At 46.1% G+C, this 13158-nt stretch overlaps 1 protein-coding gene across 12 annotated transcripts in view; it reads left to right on the top strand.

Annotated features, from left to right (window-relative positions):
- Positions 1–13158, top strand: part of EXD3 (exonuclease 3'-5' domain containing 3) — a 323998-nt gene that overhangs the window by 210725 nt on the left and 100115 nt on the right. The window contains exons 21-22 of one of the 12 annotated variants that reach the window (XM_062591074.1): positions 2164–2268; positions 3000–3098. The exons of 9 other annotated variants lie outside the window; for them this stretch is intronic. In XM_062591074.1, coding sequence (XP_062447058.1) covers positions 2164–2268; positions 3000–3098 — 204 coding nt within the window. Of the gene's footprint in view, positions 1–2163; positions 2269–2999; positions 3492–13158 lie in introns of those variants that run through there. 2 more of the 12 variants (XM_062591073.1, XM_062591076.1) reach the window with 2 other exon arrangements.

The raw sequence follows: 13158 nt of genomic DNA, 5'->3' as shown, positions 1-13158 counted from the left end.
CTCTGATCATCTTTGTAGCCCTACACTGGACTCTCTCCAGTAGCTCCATGTCTCTCTTGTACTGGGGAGCCCAGAACTGGATGCAGTACTCGAGATGAGACCTCACCAGGGCTGAGTAGAAGGGCAGGATCACCTCCCTCAACCTGCTGGCAGCACTCTTCCTAATGCACCCCAGGAGACCATTGGCCTTCTTGGCCACAAGGGCACATTGCTGGCTCATGGTCAATCTGTCATCCACCAGCACTCCCAGGTCTTTCTTTGCAGAGCTGCTCTCCAGAAGGTCAGCCCCCAGCTTGGACTGGTGCCTAGGGTTATTTCTCCCCAGGTGCAGGACTCTGCACTTGCCCTTGTTGAACCTCAGGAGGTTCCTCTCCGCCCAGCTCTCCAGCCTGTCCAGGTCTCTCTGAATGGCAGCACAGCCCTCAGGTGTATCTAGCACTTCTCCCAGCTTAGTATCATCAGCAAACTTGCTGAGGAGGCGCTCTGTCCCCTCATCCAGGTCATTGATGAAAAAGTTGAACAGGATGGGACCCAGTACTGAGCCCTGGGGGTTGCCACTAGCCACAGGCCTCAGTCCATGCTGTAGTTTGGTATTCCATTGACCAGCAAACCTGACATCTCCTTTGCCCCTTGGAAAGTATTTTCAAGGAAGTGGGTTAATCAAAAATCCTGGAGATCTTCATCTGGCTGTACTCTGGTATGCAAGAATCTCCAGAGCAGCAGCTGCCGACTGCCAAGCATCATTTCATGAGTTTCTCACTGTCAGGTTTCTGTGAAGGAGCAGGTCAAGCAAACACATGCAGTTTTAACCAAGAGTCCTCACTGTAAACAGTTGGCATGCTGGTCACCTGTACCTGAGAACCCTCCTGCACTGTTTGGCGTAGATCCAGCCTGCTGTAGCCATTTCACTTTGTAGAGCAGCCTGAGTTATAAAAATTCTGGTCTAATAACAGAAATCTGCTGCTGAGAATGTTTTTGCCAGGCTCACGACTCTGGAAATTCATTTGACCTGGAGTAACCCTGTCCCTCTAGCTCTGGTGCTGGGACCCAGGTGGAGCAGGGTTAATGCAAGCAAAGTGTCCCTGTGTAATGGTCTTTTTATCTGATGCGATCCAGCGCATTTCCTGGTGGAGTGGTTCCCGTCGGTCGTTAAGGCTGCTTGGCAGTTGAGCAGAGAGGAAGGCTGGAAGTAAACACAGGCACTCTTGGATCGGTAGCTGGGAAAACCAGTGAGAAGCTGCATGGGATTGCCGTCTCCAAAACCTCCTTGTTTCCTTGCCTCGCAGACAAACGGCTTCCTGCCAGGGAAAGCACACTGCAAGGCTTCAGCGACAGCGCTGTCACCAGGCGGCCCTTCTCCCCCTCCTCCAGGCCCAGCTTGGCTGCCAGCCTCTTCTGCATCATGCTCCGTGCCTCTCTTGGGGATTTCCAAGGAGCCAAATAGAGCTGGAACTCGGAGTCTTTTGAAGCTTTGCATGCCTGACTCGAATAGGCCCCTTAGAAAGTAAAAGGCTGTATTAAGTTAAGCAGAAGTATTGATCAGTCTTGGATCGAGAGCAATTGATTTGCCTGGGATCACTGAGCAAGACACAGCAGAAATGAGACTGTTCCCTCCCTCCGCCCACTGTGTGTAGCTAGGGATGGGGAGACCTACTATGTCAAACTCCTGCCTTTGAGTCTTCTCTTCATGTTCAGACCTTTTCATGTTTCATTGCTCCAAAGGAGGAGATGACCATGGGTTTTTGGCTGCTGAAGTCCATATTTCTAAGCATTCTCATTACTCCTTTGAACCAGATACTTGATTTAAGCATGTCCTGGGGATTTATAGAATCAGTCAAGAAAATGTGTTTTTAGATCCCTGACTCTCTAGGGTTGTATAGGAAGACGTCATCTTTTTTGAGCAGCTTGGTACTGAGTCGTTAAAAGTGACTTGACACTCCCAGGCTAATTCAACAGTGAAAGCACACACGGGCAGCAAGACCCCATCCCCAGAGCTCTTGGCCTTGAACAGCAGCAACTTGGCTGCCCCAGGTAGAGATGTCAGTGTTTGATTAGGATATGTGATGCCACAGTTACGGTGCTGTGCAATCACCCCACCTCTTCAAGGTTTTACGCTTTTCTAGTTCTTAGTAAAAGATAATGCGCTTTATGATTTCTCCTCAGATTTGGGCAAGTGTCCATGTACAATCTCCAAAATCAATGAGACATCAAAGATTTTCTTCCAAACATAAGACAGCTGCAGAAATGCCCATCACAGAGCAAGGAAAGGTGGGTTGTCTGAGTTCATTGTGCTGAGTATGTCTGCCACAAGGATTTCCCAGATAATGCAATCAGCCTATTTCTGCTGTTCTTTATACCATCAATTTTTTAAAAAATGAAAGAAAGAAAAGAATGAAACTAGATTTTTTCTTCATATCTCCGTTTTAAATGATATATCTAGATCTTGGCTACAGACACAAATAATCTATCACATGGAGCCATAGCTGAGGCTCCTAGTCTGAACATTGCTCTGCTTCACTCTGTTTTGTGCAGAGAAGGAAAGCAGTCATCCAGGCTAATTCAATGGAAATACCCTTAGTTTCTCATAGAGGCATGAAATAAAAAGAAGCCTGTTTCCTTTCCATTATAGGGTCAATAATCACAAAATGCACCAGACTGGAGGGAACTGGGATCCCAGTCACAGCATTTTCCACGTCACAGACTTATTCTGAAGCCTCTCTGTAGCCGTGAATTGAAATCAATAATGACTTCACTGGTTTGCAATGTAGTCGCTGCTGGCCATGCAAACGGCAGCCTTTATCCTGGAGATGAGTTTGTGTTAGGTTCCTGTGGGGCCTCATTTGAATTTCAAGTCTCAGTGCAGAAGGGCAGTTGGCTGGTTTCATGTTCCCACTGTCTCAACACTTCTTAGTGCTTAATATCCATGGACTTTTCTGGATTTTCCCTTGAAGAAAAGTCCAGCCTACCAGGTTTTCTTCTTCTTGTCTTTTCTGTTTCAGCAAGCAACTATGTGTGTGAACAACCAGTTCACGTTTCCCTGTGAATGTGCCGGCAGCTTGGAGATGAAGGCTCACATGGCCTGTTGCAGGGTACTGCAGGTACCACGGGGCTGATATTGGAAATACCAACTAGCAGCATCATGCACAGACCCTGGCACTTGAGCCATATCCCACGTGGGTATGCTGGCTGCTGAGCTGAGTGCTGTGTCTCCAGTTATCATTCAAAGAAGTAGTGGGGTTTTTTTTGCCATCCTGGAAACATCCAGCAAGGCCAAGTCAAGCCAGCAGTGAGCTGAACTCTGAGTCCTCTGCTCATCGTAAAGGGATTTGTTTAAGATTTTTTTTCTGTAGATGCCTTTTCTTCCTTCAAAAGTCACCAGATAATTGGACATTCCCCCTCAAGCCTGACACTCTGTGCGAAATAGCGCTATGTTGTGTCTGCTGACACAAAATACTTGTGTCTTGACAAAAGAGAATTGACCTCTGTATGGATGTGGAATATCACCCCACTCTGTTCCTGGAAAACGAGATGGATTCAACAAAAGCGCTTTTTCTACCATAAGGAGAATTAAACAGTTGAGCAGTATCTCTGTGGACACTGGTTTCCTCATCATGGGAAGTCTTTGAGCAAAGATCAGATGCATCTTTCTCAGAGACAAGCCCGTGTTTAAATCTCAGCTTAAAGACTGGATCCTGGGAGTCCACTTGCCTTGCTCCACTCTGTGCAGGGCAGCACGTGTTTGGCTTATGTTATTGATCCCCAGTGCTTCGATATCTGTCAGCCTGAGACAGATTATGTGTCAGCCCTTATCTCATTCACACAGACCTGGAGCCAGTACGAGAAAAGCTTTTTGTCCTTAAATATGAAGACTTCTGTATTTATTTAGGAGTGAAAGGCAAAATGACATACTTGGTGTCTTTGCATTTGAGAGGCAGGTTCAGGCCCTTCTCTGAGTTTTTCCTAGAGTTTGTGTATTAGGAATTACTTCCCAAATCTGCTTTGCGTGTTGGTGTCTTAGAGGAGCAGTTGCTCCCTTTCATGCTGAGAAAAGAGCAGCTACTGGGTCACCGCCAGGCCCTCTGGTTTTCCAGCAGTATGTTAAACCCTAATCTGACCCTTGCTAGGGTCTATGTCTAACTTCCTACCACTCCCACTTTCTCCTCTTAGGCCCATGTAGTACAAACTGAGTGGATTTTCACAGGAGATCTTGCCAGGCATCTAGATCAAAATAAAATATTTGGAGACTTGCGTTTTTCATGAGCGTGTTCCCTGAATCTCTTTGTAAAAGGAGCCAAATTCCTCTGCCAAACAGTCTCCTCCTTGTTGCAACATGCACCCGCTCGCCTTAAAATTTGCCTGTCTGAATCTTTGCTTACACCTCAGGGATGCACAGCACCATGCATCTCCCTGGGAATTGAAAGTGGGAACTGTGAAACGACCAGTGATGCCATACACAGTAGGAGAGCTGTGTGAGATAGAGAGAGAGTGTGTCTGTATCGTTGGGTGAAGGGAGGATGTTCCAGTTCATTTGATGGGAAAATGAGTGTCAAAGCCTATTTCAGTCTGTGTGCTTGGATTCCTGACTTGCAGTGGATTCCGGTCCTGCCTCTGCTCATCAGTACTGCAGTAGCCTCTTGGCTGGAAAATAGTATTTGACAGGAGCAGTAAGTAGAGCTAGAAACCTCCTTCTGCAGTGCCAGGGGAATGTGCTGTAGCTGGAGCCTTTCTTTCTCCCTTCACACAGCTTTTGACCCTGTTCATGGGCACGGAGGTTGGGGCAAGTCCAAGAAAACACAGCTGTGCATGAGCACCGTTAGAAAGTGTCCTTGGTCAGTTGTTCTGCCAAGTGTTTGCAACAGGAATTGAGGTTTCCTTCTTGGCTGAGTGCTGTGCACCAGCTTGGGATGTAGTAATCTCTGGTGTTGTGCTAGCACCAGCCCTTGGGGGCTCTCAAGCCACTTTCTCTCCACTGGTAAAAGAACTCAGCATGCCAAGACAACCATTTTTTCCTATAATCCTATGGATAGAGCTTAGGAAACTGAGGCACATGCAGGTCAAGTGACAGCTCTGTGGTCCTGCTTAAGCCTGCAAGGTGCCAGGGATACAGTTTGTGTCTCTTGGCTGCCTTCAGCCATTAGATCCAAGTTGTTTAGCCAGTGTGTGACCTTTACTGCTTTGTATAAACATCACTGTGACTATAATATATCATGAGGCTCTGGTTATTCCCTGAACATGTGTATGACCTCTTTCAGAGCTACAGAATAGCTGAGGAATCCGATTCTGCTTTTCTCTCCAACATTAAGTGAATTTATCTGGCCTGTGAGATACAACGTGAGCTTCTAGGTTAATCTGTGAAGTCAAACCACTGTAAAATGTCAGTAGGGAGCAGCCTCCCTGTGGACTTCATAGATGCCACCACTCCTTCAGGGGTTCTGCTTGGAGTTCTTCAACCAAGAGCCCTTTCTGGGATTCTCACTGTTTATTGTAGAGGTTGATGATGTTGCTCTGACTCTGGGTCATATGAAGCGCTGATGGCCCATGGCCACCCACATTCTGCTGATATTTAACTATTTTGCTTCTGGTTGCAGAGAAGTTCTGCATTAAACGTATTCCATTAGCCAAGTGCCGTGCTGTCAAGAGCTGGAATCACGTCTGAAAAATGTTTGGGGCTTTTTCCTGAATTAAAGTGGTGAAGGGAATTTTATCTGTCACCAGCTACAGAGAGCAACGGTTCTGCTTCTGCATAAGCACAGGAGGGAAGGCAGCCAGCTATTAAATATGGTATCCTCTCTGGAGAGATTGCTTTGAAGCAAACTGCCTATTGCAGGATCACAGCTGTAGTGCAGACGTGCAGAACAGATGTGATGCAGAGCCCTTGGTGCTATGGATGACCAGTGATTGAGAGACACTGAACTTTTTGCTCTGGATGAGCCCTTCCAGACTTGTTTCTGCCAGTCTAGCTAGTGCTGCTATGCCAGGAAAACGCTGTGATGGCCTTTGGCAGGTGCCCCAAAGAAACTGCAGAGATAGGCAGGTTGCTGTAGCAAAGGAGGAGGCTGGTAAAGCTGAGAGGTGAGCAATAGGGACAGTTGTCATCTAGGGGCTGGCAGGAGCCAGGGCAGCACTGAACACCCCTGGTGACAGTGGTCAGGGAGCCACTGGCATTATTGTTTGAATGGAAGGAGATGAAAAAAAATAGTTGTTCCTCATCCTACAATGGCTGGCATCATCCCAGCATCTTGGGAGGACTTGTAACATGGGCCTTCTAATTTAGAAGATCCCTTTGGAAATGACATCCCTCTATCATAGCTCTTCACTGGCCTGCAGTGGGAGTTTGAAAACTCTCCTCTAGCGTGTCACGCTCCTTCCCCAAGTGTATGAAGTTCACAAGGGATGACTGGAGCCTCTTTGCCTCGAAGCACCTCACATCGACATGTACATCGTTTCTGCTGTGAGCAGAGACACAATCTTGTGGTGGGGTGGGGGTGGAGAACCAGCTTTCTGACTTCACTGGCTTTGTAAATAGAAGGAAGTAACAGAGACTCAAAATCTCTGATTATCTTCCAAGGGGACTCCCATCCCCTCCAAGGCATGTCTCAGCTTCCTAGTCAAGGCTGGAGCAGATCCAAGAGCTGGAATATTTCTTGTCCTCTTTTGAAGCACTCTTTCCTTTGCTCCTCTCCGGTAAAAACCTTCTAAGGTAGCAAAGCAGAGTCCTAATGCACCAACAGCCTGTAGCCAGTCATCGAGAGAGTATGCAGCTGACTAACAGGCTCCCATTTATATTACTGCCAGAGGGGAGAACCGTTCCAGGCAACACATTTACAGAGGTGCTCTAAAAGAGTGACTTCATGCAGAGCTACAGGTTTACAAGTCCTGCTGCTAGGAGGTTTGCTCTGTGCTTGGGGGAACCTTGAGTAGCCAAGAGCTGGATGTGTGGGTAGGATCCTCTGGCACTGTTGCTGCTACGTGGCAAATTTTCGTGGATGACCAGGGCACTTTTCCTCAAGGAAGAGATGCTAATGCAGAGCTATTTCCCAGGGCAAGTTTTAAGGGTTTCTCCCCTCCCACCTACCTCTTTCCCCCAATTTTGAAGGTATTTGTGGGTTTACACTGATGGTATCCTGCACTCTATGGCTCAGCAGAGCTCTTCTTTGCTTTGGAGAGCTGCTGAAAGGAAAGATCTAAAAATAATAATTATCGTTATGAAGTTCCATTTAATTTCAAGAATCTCACCTTGCCCTTGAGGCCAGCTGGAGAGATGCAGCTGAACAGATGCCTGAACAGACGCAAACACCTCCCTAAGTTACTCCTGTAATAACAGGGTACGAACTGCGTAGTGCAGTGGGCAGAAAGGGTGCAGGGCTTTGGCTAGCAAGCACGTTTTGAGTGTTGTCATTCTCTTTGGCAGGACATCTCTGCCCACCCACTAGGCCCAAGATAGAATTAACCTCTGTCTTGTAGGCGCCCACTCCCCTGGCTGAACACAAACAGGATGGCCACTGGCCTTGCAACCAGGAAGGCTATGAGTCAACAGCAGCTCCCTCCTGCTGACAAAAAGCCCTGCCTATTTCCCATGGCGGTAAGGCAGGGGCTTGAGAATCTGCCTGAGGAAGGAGTGCATTAAGGGCTTGGTAGATGGCAGGAAGACATGCTGCTGAAGGAGACGGAGGAGTCCCCAGGTAATGGCAAAAAGGTTGGCCATGAAAAGCAATTTTTACAGGGATGTAAAGAAAGCAAGTCTGAAAGTAAGGCTGAATAGAACCTTGTAAAGGTTATTAAAGGAAATAACAGAAGATGGGTTGCACAACTCTTGGAAACTGTCCAGCCATATAAATGAAAGGGGAAGCAGGAAAGAAGAAGTGGGACTGGTATGCACTGAGGATGGGACAGAGATTAAAGATAATCTAAGTATAGTCCTGAAACTGAATGAAAGCTTTGCCCTAGTTTTTGGTGGTGATGGGGATGCTAGCCAAGGGGACATAGGCAGGATGACGCATGCAAGGGTATGGGAATGGGAAATGCCACAACCAAAATGGATTCAGCAATCAAAGATCTTGGATGATGCAAACAGGTAAGACCAGCAAGCTTCTCCTCCAGAAATTAGAAAGGACTGGCACAAAGCTGAAGTCATGGAAGAACGGTTTGTAATAAATCTGTCAAACCACAGGGGCTGGATGATCTGGCTGGAGAGCAGCAAATAAAGGTCTATTTATTGGGGCACAGTGAATGTTTTCTTGGCACGTAGACATCTATTAGTCTGCATTTATTAGTATGCAAAAGTTTAGAATAAACATTAAAATGGAGAATAATTAAGAACATGGATAAGATGAGATATGAATTTTCTGAAAGTAAATGATGCCAGAGTAGATTAAAAAAACCTGATCTTCTTGCCAAAGCAGACAGGATGCATCTACATTGTCTGGACTTTAGTAAAGTAGAATTATTAAATCAATTGGAATAGTAAAGCCCTGGGCTGCAAGGATGGATGGAAATTATATTTTTTTTATATTTTTGGTCTTGGAAATCATATTTTTTTCATATTTTTCTTAATGGCCTTGGAACAATACATAGAAATTACTAACGTAATTTCATAATTACCTGTAACTGGGAATCATCATCAGAACAAAGGCATTTGGGGAAATTACAACAAACTCTGTGCTCTTCCGGATAGGAGATTTTACCACATTACTGCTGCCAAAAGGAGAAGGTCCCACTCCACCTACCTCTCCCCTTTGCGCTCCCCTAAGCTTCAGCTGCTTCTGGGGCTCCTCTGAACAGTCCGGAAAGCAGTTTAGCACACTGCAATGGCAGAAAAAAGCCTGTCAAAAAAGAGGGGTTGTTTCCATGTTTGCAAACAAAATTAGCTCCTGTGTGATCTGCTGTGTGCCAGAGCCAGTGCAGTGATGTGAGCAGGTGCTGAGAAAGGAAGGTCAGAAGTGGTGCAGGGAAAGAGTGGGGAGTTCTCCTCTCTTGCAGCTGGGAGCTTTGAAGCTGGCTCAGCTGTGACGTGAAACTGTACGCTGAGCATCTGCTGCAGATGAATGTCCAGGGCAGGTTACTGGGCTAGAAGGACCTCTGCTCTGATTTTACTCTTGCTGGGCAATGCTCATGTCATATCATATCCTGTTCATGTTCCCACCAGATGAAATCAGATGAAAACTGTAGGGAAAAGCTAGGGAGATCAACGAAATGAAGATCCTGTGGTACAAGAGGGGACCTAAAAGAGCTTGGCCTGGTCAGTTTAAGGAGAGAGGCTGGCTGAGAAGGGCTCTGGCTGCTCTCTGAGGGTACAAGGGCTGGTGTGCACATAGAGGGGAGAAGAGCTTTGGGAGCTAACCGGCAATCACAGCAAAGAAACAGAGGTGCACATTGCCATGAATTAAACCACATTGGAGTTTAGAAGGAGGCTCTGAATCCCTGCAAAAGCAAGTTTCCACAAGTTGCCTCAGTGTTCCAGTTCCTGCAGTGGACTGAAGGATGTGGAGCTTCAGGACTAAAGCTCAGTAACACAGCAAGTCCCTTCCAGTCCACCATTCAGGACTCTAAATTCGTCTGATCTCTAGTAACCACAGTCCAGGCGGACTGTGCAGAAAACAGGCTTGCTGGAGCCCGTGGTGGGGTGCACAGAAATCCAGAGTGAGGAAGTATACATGGATGCACCCATGACCTGCAGATCTCTTTTACTGTCTCCTGTAAAGGAAGGGCTGTATGCTGGTTTTCCCACAGTTACAACCCTTCGATGTGTCCTTGCATGTGCTCCTTACATGCATGGAAGCACTAGGGTTTTGCTGCATGTATTAACACAACCGGGCACAGTGTGATCCTGTCGTACCATTATACCTCCTAGTTACACTGCATTGCGGATAGCACGTAATGCTCCAACCTCAAGGGAACCTCTCCTGGATGTTTTTTTTCCTGCAGTTTGCTAAATATATTGCCATTTGCACCATTTACCGTAGAGTCCCTACAAGATATTGGCACTGGCAGAGCGTGTCAGAGAAATGACGATTTGAGCATGTCCCCTTTCTTGCTTCTAATAATCCCATGATACGCTATTTTGTGTTGCAACACAATGGATCACCTGAGGCGGCAGAATGGTGAGAAAATAAGCCTATTAAAATGTTCAAGCTTACTTAACTCTGAAACAACATCAGAGGATAACTAGTGAGTTTTTAGCCAAGTCTATGAGTCATATTGTCGTGCACAATTGTCACAGCTCAGCTCATCTGCTTGGCTACGATGTAATTATGGGGGCATAACTGCTCTTAGCAAAATAGGATACATCTTACTCCCAACAGCAAACGGACAGCAACCTAGTTACTGGTCAATGTGAGCAAGTTGCCAAAGCCTGGCGCTTGGAATTAAAAAAAAAAAAAGAAAAAGAAACACTGAATTACTGAGATGGGAACCTACCAGGAAACTACCTGCATCTGCTTTACAATTATTCTGTCTATGTGAAGCTTTTCAGTAAAACTGGATTATTATCTTATGTAAATAAGTGGAGATATCAGCACCATTTGGATCATCTCCTATCTCAGGTACTGGCATAAAGCCTCCGGCCTTCTCTTGTAAAACTCTGGGAAAGTAGCCCATTCATTGCCAGCCACTGCAAAGTGTTTTTTCAATCTGTTCCTGTTTAAGCAGCATGGTATCAAGGGGATAATTGCTCTTTGGAATTGATCCCAGAAGAAAATAATTCAGTTCTTTCTTATCAGGTCCTTTCTTGCAGAGCTAGATACCCACAGGACTTATCTCCCTCTTCAGCGCTGGCCTCTAATTACTATTTAAACAGCTCATTAGAAAACCTTCATTAAAGTGTAATAGTTGAAGCTAGAAATAAATTAAGGATTACGCTGTGGTAAAACGCTGCCCTCCCACATGCAGGTTGGTGCCTCGTGGGATGGCAGTGCAGGACGTAGCACTTGCCTCTGCTGGAGTCGCACAAACCGGGAACGTCTTGCAGGGTGGAAGTAGGGCTGTTGCTTTCCAAGGCACATACCAAACCCGGGATATGTTTCTTGTCTTGGCGCCAACCTGCCTGTTAACTGTTCTGGTTGCATCATGGCATCACTCCAGTCTGGGCTGGAAGCGTCCCAGGAATATAGCTACATGTTGAGCCCATTTCCATGCATAGCACAGTGTTTCAACAGCTGTGAAGCATTGCAGAGTTATAATTGCAGTCCTGAGGAAATTAGAGACCATAACGATACCATTTGAAAGAAAAAAAAAAGAATACATACATGGGAAATATTTGTATATGAATTTATTTACTGGTGAAATGTTCATGAGCGCAGGCCTAAAGCTCTCCCTGTTTCTCTGGAGCATGGTCAGCATTAGCACAGATTTCCCCCATAAATGTGCTGCAGTCCTGGCCAGGCTGGATCTTATTTATCTGGTGGTAAAATAAGTTTGGGAAGGAATGGACATGCAGGCACTTTACTTCCTTGTGTTTTGGCTCCCTGACAGTTTCAGCCCCAGAGGAGTCCCTTTTTGGCATTAATCTTTTGCTGGGTTTTTCAGCAGGAAAACCGCAAATGTTTAATAAAAATTGCTGTGAAAAGCATGCCAGGCAGCACCCACTGCAGTGTGCCTGGATGCCCTTTGGGCTGGCGTGCGTGCTTCGCAGGAGTGGGCCCTGTAAATATTTTCTTGGCATTTAGGAAGTTTGGAGAAGTGTTTATTATTTTGCTGCCAACTTGATAATCGTAACATGAAAAATGCAGATGTTTGTGGCTCTCTTCCCTACCAAAGGCAGCACTCAGGATAACTCTCTACAGCAAAGCAGAACTATAGGGGTCATAGGGGGTTTTACACTGACTTGATTTTTAAAAGTGAGAAGCTATGGCTAGTGTAGGGCCTGGGTAGTCCTTCCCTTCCTTCTGCTAGTGCCGTATCTCCGGAAGTCAACAGGGACAAGATAACTCCAGGCCTAATTTGTTCAGCCCCAGCCAGTGGGGCATGGGCATCCCATCCGTGAGGAACACGCGTGGCTCAAGTGACGCTTTCAGGTAATCCTCACCTGCTATACCCACTTGTAATCAGACATCTAAAAATGGGAGAAAAAGCATGGCCCATCTGTGAACTGATTCAAAGCTTCCTTGCCCAAAGAGGAGCCGAACGTTAGCAGCGTTATAGGTGTCATCAGCTTTGCAAGTAACGCGCCAAGTATTGTGAATGTGTGCATCATACAAGAAATCCCTCTGCACTCACGAGCAGGCTCCAACAGAAGGACCATTCCATCCTGCGCTCTTCTCTGTGCGCTGATCACCTGAGCTTGAGTTTGTTTCCATTCCCTGAAGACTTTGTGGAAGGAAACAGGAGGCAGCTGCAGACGGTTTGGAGAAGGAAAGGAGAGAGGCAGGTCATTGAAACTTCCTAGAATTGCAGGGGCTGAAGCAGTACATGCTGCAGTACAACTGGAAATGGTGTTTCCAAGGTGCAGACTAAACACATACATATAGGACTGAAACTGTTTCGTGTATGAACCTGGCTGAGAGTGATGAATCTAGCAGATTGCAGCAAAAAATAGCAGTTGTTTTCATTAGATGCCATCTTTCTCAAGATTGTAATAGAAGCCTTTTGGATTAAACAAGCCAGGCAAATGCTTCAGTCCCTCAAAATGAATGACTGGGAATATCCTTGAAAATCTGACATTTTAGAAGACTTGGTCCTTAAGTGCTGCAAAGGGATATTTAGCATCATTGAATGAAGGATGGTTAGCATCTTGAAGACTGGTACACACTACTGAAATGTTAAACAAGCCTGGTAAACTTCAGGAGCTGAGTTTGAAGCATGAAAACCAGCTTTAAATAACTCTCCTGTGATTTTAACCTGTGGATTTTTCTGACATTTAAAGGCAAGTGTTTTTTAGGTCCACAGTTTATACTGCTGGACGCTCCTGTCTTTGAGAGCAAGTCCACCAAAATGCGTCCAAAACGTGATGAGTGCAATCACTGCTGAGATCTTCCAAGACCAACTCCCCTGTGATCCCTAAACGAAGGAGATGGAGAACATCAGCAGTTTTAGAAGGCTTAAGTAAGGTTACAGAAATGGCATGCTTTCTCTCCAGGGAAGGCAGCAATTGAATTAAGAGAAAATATCACACTTCAGCGTCCAGAAGTCTTGTCTAAAAATGGCCTTCCAGAGATTGCAGGA

The sequence above is a fragment of the Rhea pennata genome, chromosome 18 (assembly GCF_028389875.1).
Source record: "Rhea pennata isolate bPtePen1 chromosome 18, bPtePen1.pri, whole genome shotgun sequence".
NCBI lineage: Eukaryota > Metazoa > Chordata > Aves > Rheiformes > Rheidae > Rhea > Rhea pennata.
This window is presented reverse-complemented; position numbering and strand designations above follow the sequence as displayed.